Source organism: Lynx canadensis, chromosome C2 (assembly GCF_007474595.2).
Source record: "Lynx canadensis isolate LIC74 chromosome C2, mLynCan4.pri.v2, whole genome shotgun sequence".
Taxonomy (NCBI): Eukaryota; Metazoa; Chordata; class Mammalia; order Carnivora; family Felidae; genus Lynx; species Lynx canadensis.
The window spans coordinates 6,949,151-6,970,271 of NC_044311.2; the positions used below are offsets into that span (position 1 = coordinate 6,949,151).

A 21,121-nucleotide genomic window follows, 5' to 3' on the forward strand; every position below is an offset into this window, starting at 1 on the left:
CGAACACCAGGCATGTGGCTGATTCAGCCTCCTTCTGTCGGACTCACAGCGTGCTCGGCCCTAATTTGTGTGCCAGCAACTTCTACGCAGTTGATGCTCCGGAACCTTTAGAAAGCGTCAGAATTGCTAATGTTAACTCTGAGTGCTGGAGGTCCCCATTTTATATTAATAGACATTGAACTTGAGGCTCAGATGGGAAGTACCCAAGGTCACAGAGAGTGAGTGGTAAGCCTGGGACTAGGATTTGCTTCTGACTCCTATTAGTAGAATCTCAGAGACCTGGCAGGCCATCAGGAATCCATTGCCATGAGCAGGAGGATGAGACGGAGTGTGACCCCTAGCTCTAATAGGCTTGCTGGCCTAGTGCAAAGCTTGTCAACCTTAGAGTACCAGAATGACCTGGAGAGCCCATCAAAACATGGATTGTAACTTACCACCACAGAAACCACCACAGTTTCTGCCACATTAAGTCTGGAATCGGACCCAGGAATCTGCATTTTTAACAACTTCCCAGGGGATGCTAATCCTGCATGTGGCCAGGCAAGAGAGGACAAAGGCAGTTTTTTCCCCCTGCTTGAGCAGGTACTGTTGCCTTCGGTCATGTGAGCCTATGGTGCGTGCTTATCAGAAGTCTTTATCAGAGGCAGAAATACAGGTTGTCAGACATGTGCGTTTGACAGTGTAGAGTCAACAAGGACAGACACCGGCTACAGAACACAGGAAAGCAGGAACCTTTTGGCCGGAACTTTTTCTAACGTTAACTTTCTCTGTTTTCAGTGCCTTTCGGGCAGTTCTGATGGGACAATTCGCCTTTGGTCCCTTGGCCAACAGAGATGTATAGCGACGTACCGAGTCCATGATGAAGGCGTTTGGGCTCTGCAGGTCAATGACGCCTTCACACACGTGTATTCTGGTGGAAGGGACAGGAAGATTTACTGTACAGACTTAAGAAACCCTGACATTCGGGTACTAATTTGTGAAGAAAAAGCACCAGTTCTCAAGGTATGTCCTGTGTTTTAGTTTTGTGCCTAAGATTGTTACACGTGCTGGCCAAATCCGGCAAAATCTGTATTAGAACACAACTCACACAGCTGTGGGGTGGTGAAAAAAAGATATTTTAAGTTTTATTAGTCATCTGTAGAAGAAATTGTGACTTTTCGGGTACGTTCGTGGCACGTAGCTCTCCCACTGGCGAATCCTAGTGCGATTGCCCCACGTTGCTCCTGAGCTCCCCCGGCTTTCCTAACCTGTCCTAAGTGGAGGAATGTGACAAGTTCAGGTATCCGCGAGCAGACAGCAAAGCAGAAAGACCAGTGCCTCAGAGGGAGGATGTGGAAGAACGCTTCGGAAGAAGAGAACGAGCCGGTTCATACTCCAAACCTGACGTTTCTACCTCACAGTAGTCCCAATTGCTGACCAGCGTCCGGCGTGTTGGTGAAAGAGTACTTGGGAAGCCGTCCATACTGACACCTGCTAAAAGTGAAGCCTGGACTGCAGAATGGCCTGTCATCACATGACCGCGCGTTCGGCCTCACTGATCATCTCAGCGTCGCACGTTAAAACCGTACTGAAGAGAACTCCACGTTTAAAATGGAGGCATAAAGGCAGCACGACTTCCTTTTCACAACAATCGTCCAAAAACAATCAGGAAAGCAAGAGACAGAACTGCAGATACCCACAAAACTGAGCGACATCTGACACCCAGACCACAGTAGAAGAGGAAGAGCTGAAGCAAAGGAATGGAGGTCAAATGAGACGGTTGAGGGGATGCTCGTGGCCTATGAGCGCACACATACTGGCCGAGTACAGCTCTTCAGAAGAGGTGGTGCCCCCCAGGGACACACCCAGTAATCCTAGAGAAGCAAGGGAGTTGCTGCAGTCAGAGCCTGTGTGCAGGAAGCAGGCTCCTGGGGGCAGACGGCAGGGAGGAGAAACGCGGCGTTTTGCAGTGCCAGGGGAGAGGAAAGCCTAAAAGGACTTAGTGCCCACATAACTGTGTGTTACAAGAAACGTCACTCTGAACTGAGGGGATTCCTTCTTGCGAGGAGTCCAGCCTGTCCCACAGCTCCCAACCTTCCGTTTCCTGGCACGGGAAGAATAGTGGTTGACTGACTACACAGTGATTTTGTGTGCAGACTATGTACATGGGTGCAGGGATGTGTTTCTATACGTGTGCTATTTTAAAAATACAGAAGACGCAGTAAGCTATTCACAGGTGTACTATTCTTAGGTGGGGGGGGGACTTACTTGCATACTTTTCACTTTTGCTGTATTCTCAGGATGTTTTCTTAGTACAAACATCTTCATAGAGAAAGATCTATTTCTTTATCATTAAGAAAGAATAGGGGCGCCAGGTCGGTTAAGCATCCAACTCTTGATCTCGGGTCAGGTCACGATCTCATGGTTCATGAGTTTGAGCCCTGCATCAGGCTCTGCACTGATGGCATGGAACCTGCTTGGGATTCTGTCTCTCCTTTTCTCTGCCCCTCCCCTCCGCCTTGTGTGCACACACGTGCATGCTCTCAAAAAATAAAATAAACTTAAAAAAGAACAGAAAAACAAAAGAGCAAAACCAAAAATTATGTAAGTCATCCTTTTGACTGTACCTGTTTGGATCCCCTGATTAATTAATTAATTTAAAATCACACAGACTTTAAGCCACTGTTTTTGATGAGAAGTCACCCCTATTATACTTTTATGAGGCCACGCTTCCTTTAGCAAAGAGACTGCCTCGTTATTCTGTGCATCCCTAGCTTTTCTCCCTCTTTTTAAAAAATTTTTATTTGAGAGCAAGCAGGGGAGAGGGGCAGAGGGAGATAGAGAATCCCAAGCAGGCTCCACACTCAGCACAGAGCCTTCTGCGAGGCTCATTCCCATGAGCCTGGGACCACGACCTGAGCTGAAATCAAGTCAGACACTCAACCAACTGAGCCACCCAGGTGCCCCTGTGCATCCCTAGCTTTTTTTTTTTCTCCTCAATGTTTATTATTTATTTTTGAGAGCGAGAGAGAGCACGAGTGGGGGGAAGGACAGAGAGAGAGGGAGACACAGAATTTGGAGCAGGCTCCAGGCTCCGAGCTGTCAGCACAGAGCCCAACACAAGGTTTGAACCCACAAACCATAAGCTCACGACCTGAGCCGAGGTCAGACACTTGACGGACTGAGCCACCCAGGCGCCCCATGCCCCCTAGCTTTTTAACGCATGCCAGGGTACCGTCAGCAGGAGTCGATATTTAATAATACATAGCTAGTCCCAGCGACTCAGGAGAATCAGCACTCAAGAAAGCAATGTTTCTGTGCTTTGTTTTCAGATGGAGCTTGATAGGTCAGCTGATCCCCCTCCCGCAATCTGGGTCGCGACGACTAAGTCTACAGTAAATAAATGGGTAAGTGAGCTTCCATACACCTGGCAAAGGTGTGCAAACATGTGGTTTGTTATCACAGACCTGCCGGATACCAGTAGCAAATGCTCAAGATGAAAAAGCCCAGCATGCTTTTGAACAGTGGCAAAGACATGAAAGCCTCTGTGAATCATCCTAAGGATTGTACTAAAATTAAGGTAAAAGTCAATATGAAGCTTCCGACTTCTTTGTCAGGAGCCAAGATGGACATTTGTTGTGCTTAGAATAGGCACCGTTGCCCGGTAAAACCAAAAAATATCAGTATAGCTTCTGACCTCACAGAACTGCATTTGAAGGCAGCCTGGGTACAGGTTTCCCCCACTGTCCAGAAGTTTGCTTTATACTACTTCACTTCTGCAAATTCCTGTGTTACCCAGTTTCTGTAACCAAAAGAAATCGGAAGAGGATTGTTGCTTTTATGAAATGGCGATTGCTTCCTTGTCTTTACAGTTTCGGCTAATGGAAGTTTCATATGAACGCTTTATTTTTGGAAAGCAGGGAATCCCTGTACCAACACGGCAGGGACACTTGGCTAGGATTCTGTTTTTCTAAGCATAAGAGAATTAGAAAATGGTGCTTTCAAATTCATTTCCTTTTCCCTCATGGTTTGTAGAACAGGGATAGAATTAGAGGATACGCATAGAGAAGTCATCAAAAATACTACTAATCCTTAAGTGTTATTTAAAGAACATTTAAGTTTTCTTGCTTATCAGATTATGTGTGGATAACAAAAGAGAGTGTGTTTACATTTATTTGTTGATATGCCAGTCAAGTGGGCTTTCTTGGTATGGTAAAAAATGTTATATATCTTGTCTAAATTTCATTGTCCCAATTTGAAATCAACAATAGCTTTACCTGGAAGATTGCTTATTTTTCTCTCCAAAAAGATAATGTTGACATTCCCTTCTTAATACTTTTTTTTTTTTTTTTAATCGTGGTAGGTAATTGTACTTTGTCGCTAAATATTTTGTGGTTGATTTTACTGTTTTGTTTTTTCTTGTTCTTTGTTTTTCTTGCCACTTGAAACGGATTGGCAAATTATAAAGCGTAAAATGATTAAAAAATGAATTTTGTTCCTTTAGACCTTGAAGGGAATTCATAATTTCAGAGCCTCCGGAGATTATGACAATGACTGTACAAATCCTATAACACCACTTTGTACGCAGCCTGACCAGGTTATTAAAGGTGAGTAGGGAAGGTGGAAGGTACGATACTTTTTACTAAGGTTAATTATAGTTACTAAGAGATAGACAAAAAGGAGATGGCTTTCCTTTAAATGTAATTCTCCTGTCAACAAGAGACACAGTATATAGGTTTATTTTTAATAGAAGAAATATATTTTTTAAATGCTACTTAGTGTTAGGGTGCCTGGGTGGCTCAGTCGGTTAAATGTCTGACTTCGGCTCAGGCCGTGAGTTCAAGCCCCACATCAGGCTCTCTGTGGTCAGCGCAGAACCCGCTTCAGATATTCTGTCCCCCTCCCCACTCATTTTCTCTCTCTCTCTCTCTCTCTCTCTCTCTCTCTCTCTCCTCAAAAATAGGTTGTTTTTTTTTTTTTTAGATGCGATTTAGTGACTTTAAAAAGTGGGCTTTCTTGAGGTACAGTCTTTTTGCCTAGCATCAGAATAATGATGGTGTTGGAAAAGCCAAACCACTTTGCAAAATCTAGAGAGTTGAATGTTGTCTCTTGGCACAAGGCAGAAAGAGTCAGGTCTGATCCTTGTATTCTCTGTGCTGCCTCTGGAAGCGGCAACTCTGTCTTGAATGCTGGAGTGTGGGGTCAAGGTACTTACTGGTGTCTTCGTCTGCAGTTCGATGTCCGTGCAGGTGGCATCAGAGAGAGAAGGAAGACAGGAAGCAAAAGTTAGCCATGGGACTGATTCAGAGATTTTCTGTCACCGATTGAACTTTTCCCAGTGGGTATTTATAGCAGCCCTTTCAACAGTAGCCAAATGATGGAAAGAGCCTAAATGTCCATCAACTGATGAATGGATAAAGAAATTGTGGTTTATATACACAATGGATTATACAGGGCAATGAGAAAGAACGAAATATGGCCCTTTGTAGCAACGTGGATGGAACTGGAGAGTGTGATGCTAAGTGAAATAAGCCATACAGAGAAAGACAGATACCATATGGTTTCACTCTTATGTGGATCCTGAGAAACTTAACAGAAACCCATGGGGGAGGGGGAGGGAAAAAAAAGAGGTTAGAGTGGGAGAGAGCCAAAGCATAAGAGACTCTTAAAAACTGAGAACAAACTGAGGGTTGATGGGGGGTGGGAAGGAGGGGAGGGTGGGTGATGGGTATCAAGGAGGGCACCTGTTGGGATGAGCACTGGGTGTTGTAGGGAAACCAATTTGACAATAAATTATATTAAAAAATAACAATAATAATAATAATTGTGAACTTTTCCCACTGGGTAAAACTGTTTGCCCTTAACAATTTTCCACTAGAAGCCCCTCGAAGTAGGGAGTTTTTAAAGCTATAATCTGTTTTTAAGATGAGACAGTTTTTCTTTGGCCTTAAATTGCCTTAGATATAATTATATGTATATATATTAATATCTATGTATCTTTTGACTCGCCTTCTTTCTAATGGATGTTATGATTTATGTTGTTACATGCCAATTAGTGATTATTGCCATACTGTGAATTTAAATAGAGAATTGTTTTGCTAATCGTGTGGGTTTCTTTTTTCCTTTAGGGGGTGCTAGTATTATTCAGTGTCACATTCTTAATGATAAGAGACATATATTAACCAAAGATACCAATAATAATGTGGCATATTGGGATGTATTGAAGGTGAGTATCTTTTTATATAAAACGTAAGTTATTGGATCATGTATCACCTGTATTGTTTATTGTAAAAAATATACATAGTAACCAAGATAGTGTGTAAGTTAAGATTTGATTGCATTAATACCTTATTTGGGGGTACTTTTTAATACAAATAATAGATAAGGCCATAGTTCATCTTTTTAAGCACCTAAAATTTGAATGGAACCTTTCTGCTATATGCTGCCTTGCCTTAACAAGAATACATCACAGTTCCTGATCCTTGACACTATTGACATTTTGGGCCAAATAAGTCTTTGTCGAGGGAGGCAGGGTGGAGTGGGATCTGTCCTGTGCACTGTAGGATGTTAGCAGGATCCCCAGCCTCTACTCAGGGAGAGCGGCCACAGAGGTTGCCCGGTGGAATGAGGGAACGGGGTAGAGTATCCTGCAGCCTCAGAGAAATAGGCATCTCTACATGGAGGCGAGGGAATAAGTGGTCTCCATGTGCCATCGGGGAGGCACGGGATAGAGGAGAGGCAGCAGAGTCAGCCTTCGAGAAGACAGCTGACCCTCAGGAAAGAGCCACGTTGATGTGACAAGGTGGTGGAGGGAGTATTCCGCGACACGGATCGGAATGGAGGTGAGCTGTGATGGGAAATGCCCCAGGGCTCCCGCGGAGGTCAGGACACGCCTCTGGGGAGCACTCGAGGGCAGTGAAGGAGAGATCGGAAGGGTCAAGAAAGAGAAACCTTACCGGGCTGCCTGTAGGGTAGCTCTCGTCTTCACAGCAGCTGCCCGTGTCTCCTAGGGTGTTTAGTAACTGTTCTTTGTTCCTGGAAGATTGTCTGTGCCTCATTTAACATTGCTTCCAGGTCAGTGTGATGATGTGTTTTATCAGTATGACCAACATGACAATTCCAAAAAGAGAACGTTTTGGGTTTTGGGTTTTTTTTTTTCTTTTAACTTAAAAGTGTAATAGCAGATATTTTTGTCTTAAAGCATCTACCTGCAACTATTTGGCCACGTCCTTGTTGAAATGTTTCTTTGACTCCATTTTATTGAGACAGATGTGAATATGTGTAAAATTTTGAGTACCTAAGTCGGAATCAAATCAGTTCACCACTTATGTTGATAATTCCCATACTTTCTTTTTGCTGTATAGGCATGTAAAGTTGAAGATCTGGGCAAAGTGGATTTTGAGGATGAAATTAAGAAAAGATTTAAGATGGTGTATGTGCCAAATTGGTTCTCAGTAGACTTAAAAACAGGGGTGAGTTTGCAACTGATATTCGTACAGTTTGGGATAGTTGAAAGTTTCTTATGTAGCTCAAAATTAAGTATTATTAAGTACGGAGTCCTATGTTTAAGTATGAACGCAGTAAGTTTTTCATGTTAATACTTGCCAAATGCAGTTAAAAAGTGCCTTTTGGTATCCCAGGAAATTAAACTGTAGTTCCAGTGAATCCCATGAAACACATTTTGGTCCTGAATCTGTGGCTTAGCACTTAGTACAGATACATAGGGGCATATTTGGAGAATGTGTTGAAATGGAATGCTGCTAACAGTGTTTTTATTTTGACAGATGTTGACTATTACTTTGGATGAGAGTGATTGTTTTGCTGCTTGGGTTTCTGCAAAAGACGCTGGCTTCAGCAGCCCTGACGGGTCAGATCCAAAACGTGCGTTTAAGTGTCCTTCCCTCCCTCCTTTCGAAAGAGAAGGTGGATCTGTGCTGGGTTAGGTTTTTTTGTTTGTGTTTGGTTTGCTTTGCTTTGCTTTGCTATGTGCTCCCTTTTTTTTTTAACAATATTTGGGCATTTTTAAATCACTTTTCAAGAAATACATATATTCCCTCCTGGAATTTGAAAATACTATACCATTTTAAATGTTTTGGGGGTCTTGGGGCGCCTGAGTGGCTCAGTCGGTTAAGTGTCCGACTCTTGATTTTGGCTCAGGTCGTGATCTCATGGTGGGTGAGTTTGAGTCCTGTGTTGGGCCCCACGCTGACAGCACGGAGCCTGCTTGGGATTCTCTTCTCCCTCCCTCTCTCCCCCCTCCCCAGCTCAGGCTCTCTTTCTCTCTCAAAATAAATAAATAAGTAACTTTGAATAAATTGGTTTTAAGATAAATAAATGTTTTGGGGGCCTGGGTTTTTCTCGCAGTCTGTGGTTTCCCTTTAACAATTAAACACACAGCACACTCTCTACCCCTAATCCTTTCTGGAAATCTGTTAGGGTAGGAAAAGTAAAGCTGGGAAACAGTTCTGGTGTCTTCCTTGGTTTTGTTTGTCTGTTTTTAATTGAGGTATAATTGACATGTGACATTATATTAGTTTCAGGTGTCCAACCTGATTCAAGATTTGTATATATTGCAAAATGATCATAAATCTAGTTAATATCCATTACCACAGTACATAGTTACACATTTTTGTTGTTGCTGTTGTTGCTTATGATGAGAACGTCTAAGATCTGCCCTGTTAGCAGCTTTCAAATGTGCACAACAATAGTAGTCGCCGTGACTTACTTACGTGATAACTGGAAGTTTGTACCTTTTGATATCCTCTTCACGTCACTGCTCCCTGCCCTCTGGCGACCACCAGTCTATTTTGTCTTTTGTTTCTTGTTAAGATTCGACATATATGTGAGATCATCTGGTATTTTCTTTCTCTGTCTTACTCCACATAGCCCTCAAGGTCCAACTGAATTATCACAGATGGCAGGATTGTGTTCTTTCTTGTGGCTGAATAACATTCCGTTGTACCTACGTACCACATTTTTTCTTTATCCGTTCATCTATCGATGAACACTTGGTTTCCATATCTTGGCTACTGTAAATACTGCTGCAGTGAACATAAGGGTGTGTATATCTTTTTGAGTTGGTTTTTTTCATTTTCTTTGGGTAAATACCCAGAAGTGGAATTGCGAGATAATACGGCATTTACTATTTTTAATTTCTCGAGGAGACTGCATACTGTTTTGCACAGTGACTGCGCCAGTTTACGTTCCCACCAACAGTGTAAGAGGGTTCCCTTTACGCACGTTTTCATGAACACTTAACCTTGTATCTTTTTGGTACTAGCCATTCTAATGTGTGTGAGGTTGTGCTTTTGATTTGCATTTCCCCAATGATTAGTGATGTTGAGCATTTTTTTTCATGTACTTGTTGGCCATCTGTATGTCTTCTTTGGGAAAATGTCTATTCAGATCTTCTGTCCATTTTTTTTTTTTTTAAGATTTTATTCTTAAGTAATCTCTGTACCCAGTGTGGGGCTTGAACTCACAATCCCTGAGAACGGAGTCACATGCTCCACCAACTGAACCAGCCGGGAGCCCCTTTCTGCCCATTTTTTAATTGGATTGCTTGTTTTCCATTTTTGTTTTTGCCGTTGAGTTGTATGAATTCCTTGTATATTTTGGGTATTAACCCCTTATCAGATCTATGATTTGTAGAGATTTCTCCTATGCCGTAGGCTGCCTTTTCATTTTGTTGATGGTTTCCTTTGCTGTGCGGAGCTTGTTAGCCTGATGTAGTCCCACTAGCTCACTTTTGCTTTTGTTGTTTTTGCTTTTGGTGTCAGATCCAAAAAATCGTCACCAAGCTCCAGGACCTTGCTGCCTATGTTTTCTTCTAGGCTTTTTTTTTTTTTTTTTCCTTAGTTTTTAAAATTTTTATTTAATCTTGAGAGAGAAAGAGACAGAGCGCGAGCAGGGGAGGAACAGAGAGAGAGGGAGACACAGAATCCGAAGCAGGTTCCAGGCTCTGAGCTCTCAGCACAGAGCCCGACGTGGGGCTCGAGCTCACAAACCACGAGATCATGAGCTGAGCCGAAGTTGGACGCTTGACGGACTGAGCCACCCAGGCACCCCTTCTTCTAGGAGTTTCATGGTTCTGACAGTCAAATCTTTAATCTATTTTGAGTTAATTCTTGTGTATTGTGAGAAGAAACGTATAAAAGTCTATTATATTTTGTTGGTTACATCTTTGGTTGCTATTCTCCTGAGAAGGTAGTATGTAGACATACCTGATGTACATAAATATAGTTTTAGTGGCTCCACATGGAAATAGTTCTTTAAAGAATGTAATTCCCATTTTTGTTCATTTTTCATTTTTTTTAAGTTATTTATTTATTTTCAGAGACAGAGACAGTGTGAGCGGGGGATGGGGAGAGAGAGAGAATCCCAAGCAGGCTCCCCAGTGTCAGCAGAGAGAAATCATGTGAAATCATGACCTGAGCCAAAATCAAGAGTCAGATGCTTAACCAGCTGAGCCACCCAGGCCTCTGTTTTTGTTCATTTTTTTAAAATGGTCCTATTTGGGGCACCTAGGTGGTTCAGTTGGTTAAGTGTTCTACTCCAGCTCAGGTCATGATCTCACTGTTCATAGGTTCACGCCCTACGTTGGGCTCTGCTCTGACAACACGGCATCTGCTGGGGATTGTCTGTCTCCCTTCCTCTGCCCCTCCCCTGCTCACCTGCTCTTTCTCTCTCTCAAAAATAAACATTAAAAAAAAAAAAAGAATGGTTATATCTGAACAACCATATAGCTCCATATTATCAGAACAACCAGTTGATTGCTCCGTATTATCACTGCTGAAACATTCTAAGATAAATTTTAATAGACTTGGCAAAATCTTTAAAGTCTTTTAAACATCATTGGCATCGGGTTACGAGTGTAACATCCGAATATGTGGAAACAATTTTTATTTCTTTCCCTCTGTTTTTAGGTGAAAACTAATAACTCTCTTTTCCATGTCTTTTCATTTTAACTCTTTTGCAGTGAACTTAGGAGGACTTTTACTGCAGGCACTCCTAGAATATTGGCCTAGAACACATGTGAATCCAATGGATGAAGAAGAAAATGAAGTAAACCATGGTTCGTGTTTTTATATCCAAATAATTGACTTAAAATTACTCGGAAGTTTAAGATGCTTGGAGTGTTTGTTATTCTAAGGATGTTTAAGAAATGTTTGGAAGCATTTGCTAAATCGTGACAAAATAAATACTTGTGATGTGCCCAATTTATCACCCTTCCACGTATCAAAGAACGTCCGGTCTTGACTTGAGATTCCAAGAGCACTTTCCGTGAAGCTGCTCAAGATAGGTAAAAAAAACCCTATATATCCAAATGACCTTCTCCTTAAAAGCAAGCGGCTTAGCAGTCTTCTTCCAAAGAAGACTGTTCCTCAGAGCATCTGTGGTCCTGCTGGACTCACCTCCAGAGCTAGCTACTTAGCTGCGTCAGGAAGCCATTTCTGTCCTTACCTGGTCATAATTCATGCCAGCCTGAAACACAGGGATTACCTAGTCTGATGATCTACCTGATTTTGGCTCCAAACGTTTCAAAGAATCAGATTTCAACCCAGAAGTGTCAGGATAAGCGAATGGGTATTTGTAAAGAATTAATGTCACTGAGGACATTGAAAAGTTATGTGTGCCTCAGACAGTGGCAATAACTTTCTCTGGGCAGTAGAGCAGAACATGTTTCGAGTTTAATTTCGGTTCAGTTTGATTGAATGAAGAGAAAAAAAAAAGAAAACAATTTCACAGCTCATATGTCACCTATTAGCCAGTTGAAGAATCCTTGAGTCCTACCTGCCGAGGGCTCACTCTGTTGAATATTCTCTGAATTCTCTGAAGATTCTGAATTCTGGTGGCCAGTAATGACCAGGACCTCCTGCCAGAGCTTTTGTTCTGGCTGATTCATCCATAATCAGTTTAAATCTCTTGTGCGCAAGGTCTCTTGTGCATGCTTCTCTGCAAGCCAGTCTTCTGATATCCCTGTCGCAGAGGGCACCGACCCCACCCGTGGTGGCCTTTGTTCTGTGTCATCTGGTGCACGCCCCTCCCCATCAGAATCGTACAGGGGGCTCTGAGCCAGAGAAACTCGACGGAAGGATCTTCAGCAGAGGGTGGAAAAAGCCAGGTCTCAGTGTGGGCTCTGGCATTTATCAGCTGTGTAGCTGTGGGCATGTCATTCCCAGCCATGCCCGTCCCTCTCCACCTGCAGGCTGACAGTTAGAATGCCCTAGAGGCCCAAGTAGACGATCAAGATCAAAAACTGGTAGGACAGTCTGCACCACTGGCGTCCAGGCTTTGGCTGCGGGAGTAAGGAAAGAGTCGCAGGAATCCGGGTCATCCTCAACTCAAACTGCCGTAGTAAGGGCGGGGGGCGGGGCCCACCCACCGTGCAGCCAGACCGCTGCTTGCTCCACCCGTGTGGTGATCGGCACCAGCACCGTGGGCTCTCCAGAGTCGTGTAGATGCCCCTCGGTGAGCAGCTCAGGCGTCCAGAGGCCTGTCGTGAGCTGCTGGCAGGGTTGATAGAGATAAATGGGCACGGACCGCATCCTTTCGGGCCTGACGTTCCGGCAGGGCAGAAAGCTCCTTGGATGGAGCAGAGAGAGCATTACGAGATCGCAGGGAGGTGCCGGGTGCTGTGGGAGAGGGTCTGAAAGTGCTTAGGGTCAGAGGGTGACGTGGCTTCCAGATTCCCCAGAGGTGTCTCTGTGAACAAGGTGGCACTGGAGTGGGGCTCAACCGCACTTCGTCAGAAGGTTACGAAGAAAGCAGGGAAATGAAATCTGCAGGGAATAACAAGAAGGAGATTCGGGCCGCTTTGGGGGTTTTACTTTTCGCTGATACCTCTGCCATCGGCTATGGCGGCCGTCAAAACATAAATTTCTTCCTGGCCGCAGAAATTTTCCTGATCTTGGTGTTCTACCCACGTGCACAACAGCGGACCGCCGTTTGTAAACAGGCTGACCTAGACTTCCCTGTGGCTGAAGTAGATGGTTCGCTCTTTATTTCAAATCTCAGATGTTAATGTCTTCGATTAAAATTCCCTAAAAGTATACAGTCATTTCCCATGAGGTACACCCCAAGTTGCCGTCCTTATTCTTTGTGGAAATTTAACTTTGATTGGTTTTGTCCCTTTATCTGACTGGCTGACTTCTCAGACTTTGAACTTTAAAAGCTTGGCGGTTTGAAGCCTGTAGAAACAAAATGTTACATTTGAGCACTAGCTCTGGATACTGACACCATGTGCATCTTTTCCTAGTAAATGGGGAGCAGGAGAACCGAGTGCAGAAGGGAAATGGATATTTTCAAGTCCCCCCCCACACTCCTGTGATCTTTGGTGAAGCTGGGGGACGCACACTGTTCAGGTATGGGTAAGGAAGGTCGGAGACCCTGCCGAAGAGAGCATCCCATTTGCTAAGAGATACGGACTCAAACATGATAAACTGGGGTTTGGTTTTTTTTAAGATTTTACTTTTTTTAGCCAATTGATTAATTATTTTTAAAGATTTTATTTTTAAAGTGATCACTCCAACATGGGGCTCAGCCTCACAACCCCGAGATCAAGAGTCGCTTGCTTTACTGACGGAGCCAGCCAGGCACGTCCAAACATAAGTTGTTCATTACTAACTTTTATGGGTGTGATTCGGAAGCTTTTCCATCTCCGTGCGATAATTCAGTGTCTGATGCCAGTTGGCCCCATTCTGAGAGCTGAGCGTCTCGTGTGAAAGTAAGGTCGGGACCTTGCTTTCAGGCAGCTTCTCTGGTGGTTTCTGCAGGAAGCTCTCCCTCTCTCTCACCTAAGCCAGCGTGACTGGGGGGTCAGGAATCCCCAGGTGTCCCTGCTCAGAGCACCAGAGCAGGGCACTTCCCTCGGGCTGGGCCCTGCAGGACCGTCTGGGCTGCTCCTGAGAACCGTCGTGCTCGGTGGTGCCCCGGCCTGAGGTGCAAGGCGGTCAGCCCCTCGTGAGGCCCCGCGGGGAAGCTGGAGTAGCTTCCCCTCAGGTTGCCAGCGAGGCCCTGCTGTAGCCACGGGGGAGCTCACTGGAGTCTCCTCTGGGCCAAAAGTGAGAGGAACGCTTCTGTTGCCCTTGAGCTCAGAATCCTCCGAGGGTCATTACCAAAACCGCCCCGCCCCCCCATCAGGCGCGGGGGGGGGGGGGGGGGGGGGACCTGTGCCTTGCACGGGAGCCCCGGCACAAGAGCTTTCCGGGCTGTTCTGCCTCCACCCAGGGTTCCTGTCATCACCCGACGACTCAGAGGAGCGGCGCTAGTGTGCGCCTGGCCTCGAGGTCTGGGGCCCTGCTCTCCCTCCCGGCGGACTGAGTCAGGCCGCCTGGCTGCCGTCAAGGGGGGGTTGCCCGGAATGAGCTCCGTAGGGTCCCTCCCTCTAATGTTTGCTGACGGGGGGCTGTCATTTGTGCTGCTTGTGTCACTTACTACCTGACGGGTTATGTTTAGGCTGCTCTGCCGAGACTCCGGGGGTGAGACTGAGTCGATGCTTCTTAATGAGACAGTGCCACAATGGGTCATTGACATCACTGTGGATGTAAGTGTCCTTCGCTCCTGCTTCGCCCTTTTGTCCTTTCCAGATCACGAAGGCATGAGAACAGCTTTAGACCGTGCCGTCCTAAACTTGAGTCAAAACTAGGCTCCAAGTGGAATCCCCCTCTGCTTCCCTGCAGCTCCAGGGCTGCGGAAGAAGTTGGTAATGAGTCGTGTCAGTTTATATCTCTGTTGGATTGAGTTATAAACATGTCATGTGCTTATTAAAGAAAACAAACGAGGGGCGCCTGGGTGGCGCAGTCGGTTAAGCGTCCGACTTCAGCCAGGTCACGATCTCGCGGTCCGTGAGTTCGAGCCCCGCATCGGGCTCTGTGCTGACTGCTCAGAGCCTGGAGCCTGTTTCTGATTCTGTGTCTCCCTCTCTCTCTGCCCCTCCCCCGTTCATGCTCTGTCTCTCTCTGTCCCAAAAATAAATAAACGTTGAAAAAAAAAAAAAAAATTTAAAAAAAAAAAAAAGAAAACAAACGAATAAAGGGAAACGCCCACCTCTTTCCCTGTCCTCCCTTTCTTCCATCCACTCCTGTCCTTCTCCCTAGAGCGATAACTTTTCATAGTTTAATGCACAACCTTCAGCACTTTTTTCCGTGTGTACACAAGCAGGTACTATCCAGGTGTGTGTTTAGGTGCCTCTGTGTGTGTGTAGATACAGACACACACACACACAGTTCATTATTTTGCACAAAATCTTATACATTCTGTTCTGCAACTTGGTTTGGTTTTATTTTTTGCTTAAAAATATGTGTTGGATGGTTTTTCATGTCTGTACGTCATATGGGTCATTCCTTTTTAATGATTACATAGTATGTCTTTGTATAAATGTGTCATAATTATCTGGTCCCCGATTGAGGGACGTTAAGGTTGTTTCCAGTGTTCTCTATCACAAACAATGCTTCCGTCAACATCCTTGTACGTGTATCTTTGTATACTTTTTAGGGTAAATTCCTAGAAGTGGGATTGCTGGATCCAAGGGTCTGCGTGTTTTAAATTTTACGATACAGCCCATTTGCCCCCACAGAGGCTCCAACAGTGCATGAGTGCCCATTTTTCCACACTGACCGACACTGTCGGTCTTTGCTTTGTCGGTCTTTAATGTGGGTTGGTTTGTTTGTTTCCATCTGTACTGAGGCTAGGCATCTTTTCGTGTTGGCTGTTTGTGCTTCTCCTGTGAATTGCCTCTGTATCCTTCACTCCTTTTTCTGTTGGGGAGTTTGTGTGTCTTCCTGATTTGTAGGACTTCTTCATATTGAACAGTCACCCTTTGACTATTATCTGTGCCTCTCAGTTGAAGTATTACTTTTTCGTGTTTGGTGTCTTTTACCAGGCAAAAAGTTTGAATTTTTATGTAATCAGATTGATCTTCATGGCTCTGAGTGTCACATCTTGCTTGGCTATTCTCTAGTACGTCTGTGATCATTGTTTGTGTCTAGATCTGTAATTTATGAGAATGTGTGCTGTTTAGTGTGAGGTAGGATGCTAACTCCCTCCAAACAGATAGCCAGTGTGCCAAAACAATTTTTTTGAATAACCTATCCTTTTCTTAGTAATTGGAAATGCTGTCTTTATCAGGTACTAAATTTCTATATGCACATGGGTCTGTTTCTAGACTCTCTTATGTGCTGTTGATCTGTTTTATATATTCCTAAAGCCTTATGAAAAGAGATTGAATCTCTAGAACCTCCAGAAAATGTGTTTTCTGTCCAGATATACCTCCAAGAACCTAAAGCCAGTGTGACACCTGATGGGTATTCTGTGCTCTTAGCTCTGAGTCCGAGCTCCCCATAAGCACTACTTTCTTTGAGTATGAAACTCACCTGGGATGCATTGCTGACGTTCAGCCTGTGGCTTATTCCCGAGAGGAGACACCCAGACAGGATATGACATGGAGGCTTGAAGGGGAGTGATACCCAGAGAAAAGATGACCAGTTAATTTTATCCTTCATCTGAGTATGTGGTTTACTTCATGGTAGACACCTAGGCGTTTGGCTGAAGTTTCCACTCTTGATTAAAACCTCAGACCTGATGTGAGAGGGAGAGAAAGTTGGAGGACCTCAGTGACCTTTCCAGCTAGATGATGGGCCTCACCAGCCTAGAGTGTGTGGTTTTGCTCAGAAGTAGATGCTGTGGGTTTCTCTCCAGACACTGAATTTTCTGTTTGGGCCCTTAAGTATCAGCCCCAATGTTTCAATGTGGAATTGAGATTTTGCTTTAAATAGCAAGTAATATTTGTTTCCCTTTAATACCTTGAATTGTTATTTGGGAAGAGCCATACTGCAGTTTCACACTGCCACTGACGTATCATTTATCTTGTATACGTTTTATTATGAAACTGAACGCGAGACTTTTCTGGATACATTTTCACTAGGCTTAGGTGATTGGATAGCTTACTATAAATTTCATAGGAAGTTCATTTGAATTGTAAAATAACTATTAACTGGTAAATCATGTTTTTTATTCATTTTCACTCATCAGCTAATAGAAATGATTATGCCTTTTTTGCTTTTAATATTTCAGAAAAATATGCCCAAATTCAACAAAATTCCTTTCTACCTCCAACCTCACGCATCTTCGGGAGCAAAAACCTTAAAAAAGTAAGTAAATGTAGTGTCATGTGATGCCGGATCTAATCAATTGCCAGAGATTTTTTTATTCTTTATGATTGCTTTTATGGCAAAGGAGACATGTCGTAGATCTAAAGCTAGTTTCATAATACTGAAAGTTTACACAATTTACCCTTTACCAAGTACCTATGTGGTAGGCCACAGAAGTTCAAAAAAGTAAGACTTGGATTTTGTTTCTTGCCACAGCATAGTTTAGGACACAGTTTGTATATAAAGACTGCTTTCACAGATACTTGGGGAATGAGGAGAGAGGAAGAAATGGATTTGGGGCTGGAGCTTTCTGGAAAGGCTTCTTGAAGGACATGGAATTTGAGCTGGACATGTAAGGATGGATAGAGTTTCAAAAGAGAGGTATTCAACAAGACTTAAAAACCTTTTGTTAGGGAAATTTCCAGACATAACGAAAAGGAGATTAGAATGAAACCCGTTACCCTGTCAAACAGCTTCAGGGTTATTGACACATGTCTGAACATTTTCCTCCTTCTCTGCCTCCCCCCCCCCCCCCCCCACACACACACACACACACACCCCGGATTATGTTAAAGCGAGTCCTAGATTCCGCTTGTAATGACTGACGTTCAAGATGGCTTTCAGAGTTTGAGCCTGAGCTGCTTGGGTTGGCAACCTGACGTCAGTGATACAGAAATAGGTTTGGGAGTGAGGAAGCTGATGAATGTAGTTTTGGACACGGAGAGTTTGAGGTTCCTGCAGGACGTCCATCTGGAGATACCCGGCTGGCTGTTGGGCTTGTGGGTGATCACCGGGGGCTGCCTTCCCTCCCAGGAGCATTCAGTCTGCTGCTGTGCTAGGAAAGTCTTTAAGGGAATAAAACCCGGAAGGCTGTTCTTTATGTATGTGTAAGTCTTAACGTGCATTTAATCTCAGTTACCCGCTATCTGTGTCTCAGGAGGACACTATAGAGAATATGTTGGCAATTCTAAAATAGATGAAGGCAGTGACTGAAAACATTTATTGGTTTATGCTTCTGCGGTTTGCTTTATCTTTACCAAATGGGGACACCAAAGAGCATGTAAGACAACGTCCGGCGATTGGCTGACGTCACACTCTGCCCTTGCTTTTTTTTTTTTTTTTTTTTTTTTTTTTTTTTTTTTTTTTTTTTTGCAGAGACAGACTCTCTGCCAGTGACATGCTCCAAGTCCGGAAGGTAATGGAACACGTTTACGAGAAAATCATCAACTTGGATAATGAGTCGCAAACCACTAGCTCTTCTAACAACGAAAAGCCAGGGGAACAGGAAAAAGAGGAGGATATTGCTGTGTTGGCAGAGGAGAAAATCGAACTTTTGTGCCAGGACCAGGTAAGTGCACTCGAGGACCGCGGCCCCATTCTCTCTAGTGCTGATGTTCAGAAAGCCAGGTGTCGTGTGATTACGCTTCCCACGTCTGTGGCCTTTGGGGGTGCTTCTGCTTTTAAGGAGACTCTGAGGAGGGAGTGCTGGGTCTCTCCCACCTACTGGTGAGGCCCCTTCTGAAGGGGCTCTTCAGCCCACCCTGAAGCTCCCATTTACCCCTGGGAGGTTCTCCGGAAAAGGACACAGAGACGGTAAATGTGAATGTGCCGGTGCCTGTTTCTTTCCCCGACCAGAGAAGGACAGCCGCTGGCCTCGGTGCGCAGAGCAGCACCTGCTGTGCTGGGTGGAGACGTGCAGCGGAGGTGGGTGGCGCCCCGGGGGAGCTGTTTGAAGTAAAGGTGCACTCGAGGCATTTCCTCAGGGGAACGGCTGGAGTTGGGATTTCTGGCCCAGCCACACGAGCTGCACGTCTCTCGGGGCCCCGGTTTGTGTCCGCGTCACGGCGGCTGTGTCAGCACGAGCAGGCCGGCAGGTGGGGACGAGCTGGGTCGCCTGCTGAGAGTCTGAGTTCACAATAAAGGTCTTAGGTATCACGCAGTAGAGGCTCTGACATTTTTTATGACCTGTGTTTTTGCCGTTCAGGTTTTGGATCCAAACATGGACCTCCGGACGGTGAAGCACTTCATCTGGAAGAGCGGGGGCGACCTCACCCTCCATTACCGCCAGAAGTCTACGTGAAGGGCGGGCAGGCGCTCCTGGGTATGCATTTATCGACCTTCCTCCGTGGCCCCGAGAGTAGTCCTAGGAAGCCCGCCGAGCCCCAATGGGAGCAAGACTTCTAGCGGCCGATTTGGTATGGACCGAGATTCTCTTTCAGTTGAAGCGACTAATCGAGATGTAATATAGAAACCAGTCTCCATGTGTAGATTAAGCTGTCCCCAGGGAGGCAGAGAGCGAGAGCAGGACAACCCCCCCCCCCCCCGCCCCCGAAGAGGACTGTGTCTTGCAAGATGTACAGAGAACGGACGACAGGCCAGCACAGACTCGGCTTCCTCCTTTTGTTTCAAAGGACCTTACCTTTGTCTGTTAGCACTTGTTAGAGACACATCGGTAGAGCCACCTCTGTCACTGTGTTTCAACTTCAAACCCACACGCTCTGTAGCTTTTCTAAGAGAGTACATTCCATCCACGCAGCACCTTTGAAGGCTTTTTCCGAGTTGGTCATTAAAAACAAACACAACAAATGTTCTCACACTTATGACAGTTATTTTTAATAGGAATTTGCTGTTGTACAATTCAGGAGCCAGCCCACTTCAAAATAAATTCTCCTTCTTGGGCTCGTTTTAACCCTGCATCTCAGATGCGTTCTTTTAGGAAGACCTGTAGAGATTCCGGGTGCCGGACCGCAGCCCTCGGACCGCCAGACTGGAGCGCGCCCCGCGGTGCCCCGCGGTGCCGTGGGCCACAGGGAGGTGCGGCTCTTTCACTCCTCCTCACGGTGCCCGGTTTTGTTTATGGGCAAAAGCCAGGCGACGCCACAGGCTCTCGCTCTGGGTGAACAGTGTGATGCCATCAAGGCCCAAGACCGTGATGGAACGGTAGCTTCATTTACACGCGACCTAAAACGCCTGGTGTCCCGGTGAGCTGACTGGATACTCTGTCCTGGGAGTACACATACCCGTTCCTCCGGAGTTTCACAGGCAGGGCGGCGGTGTGGTGCCTGCACCCAGAGTTCTCTTCACTGTTCTTTCTAACGATCTAAAGCTTTCCTAGAATCCTTTGAGTCTTGTACAGAATGTAACTTATTGGGGATAAACACTTCAACTTTTGGCGAGAAGAAATCCTTTGGGTCGTTCGTATTCAGCACAGAACAATGGTCCGCCCCGTAAAACTACTTAAGACAAGCCTCCTGTATGAAGCCAGAAGCACAAGTGCCTTCGGAGGGCAGCTGATCCGGGCCCGGTCGCCTCCCCCTCTCGCGTGCGGTCAGTGCCCACGGCAGCAGGGGCCGGGCAGGGCGGGGAAGGTCTTTCTTCCTCCCTGGCCTCTCCCCAGGCTCGGCTGGAGGCAGCTGACAGGCCCGGGGCCAGACCTGACCATTTGAGATTCCCTTGCCTGCACGACTGGAGAGACAGGGCTCCCTCACCGCCGGTCAGGCTCCTTTGGAAAGTGGACAGGTCACTGCCTCCAGCACTTTGAAGAAGTCAGCAAAGAGGTGCCACGTTCCCAAGGAGTCTTTCCCCCTCACGCACGGAGCCACCGGCTTCTTTTTTTAAAGTCCTTTCTATCTGTTGGATACAACGGTGCACTTTCGGTGCACGTTTTTTAGCAATAGTTGTGAATTAATGACAGAAACACAACCACCAAAAATCCCCACAGCTCATTTACCAGCCCTCAGCTGTGTCTGCGGGAGGGGGCCTTGGGCCACAGAACGGGTTTTGCCGGGCCGCTTTGCCCTGTGTGCCGAGGCGTGAGGGGCGGCTGCACTCCCTTCCTGTCATCCATCTGACCCTCGGCATGCTTCTACTTCTTTTTTTCCTTCCAGTCAAACCAGTAATAGTTTCCAGAAAATTTGACAGCCTGCAATGCCAAAAGGGTAAAAATCTGTATTTCACGGTTGTATAGAATAAAGGCTTTAGTTAAAATATTT

The 21,121-nt window shown here is 45.4% G+C and overlaps 1 protein-coding gene across 4 annotated transcripts in view; it reads left to right on the top strand.

Annotated features, from left to right (window-relative positions):
* Positions 1-21,118, top strand: part of WDR48 (WD repeat domain 48) — a 43,967-nt gene extending 22,849 nt beyond the window's left edge. For 2 of the 4 annotated variants that reach the window (XM_030330352.2, XM_030330354.1), the window contains 12 exons: positions 778-1,002; positions 3,312-3,386; positions 4,484-4,586; positions 6,108-6,205; positions 7,344-7,451; positions 7,764-7,860; positions 10,958-11,053; positions 13,238-13,343; positions 14,437-14,524; positions 17,053-17,129; positions 18,285-18,477; positions 19,114-21,118. In XM_030330352.2, the coding sequence (XP_030186212.1) occupies positions 778-1,002; positions 3,312-3,386; positions 4,484-4,586; positions 6,108-6,205; positions 7,344-7,451; positions 7,764-7,860; positions 10,958-11,053; positions 13,238-13,343; positions 14,437-14,524; positions 17,053-17,129; positions 18,285-18,477; positions 19,114-19,209 (1,362 nt within the window). In that variant the 3' untranslated portion in view covers positions 19,210-21,118. Of the gene's footprint in view, positions 1-777; positions 1,003-3,311; positions 3,387-4,483; positions 4,587-6,107; positions 6,206-7,343; positions 7,452-7,763; positions 7,918-10,957; positions 11,054-13,237; positions 13,344-14,436; positions 14,525-17,052; positions 17,130-18,284; positions 18,478-19,113 lie in introns of those variants that run through there. The other 2 variants (XM_030330351.1, XM_030330353.1) reach the window with 2 other exon arrangements.
* Positions 21,119-21,121: the final 3 nt, after the last annotated feature.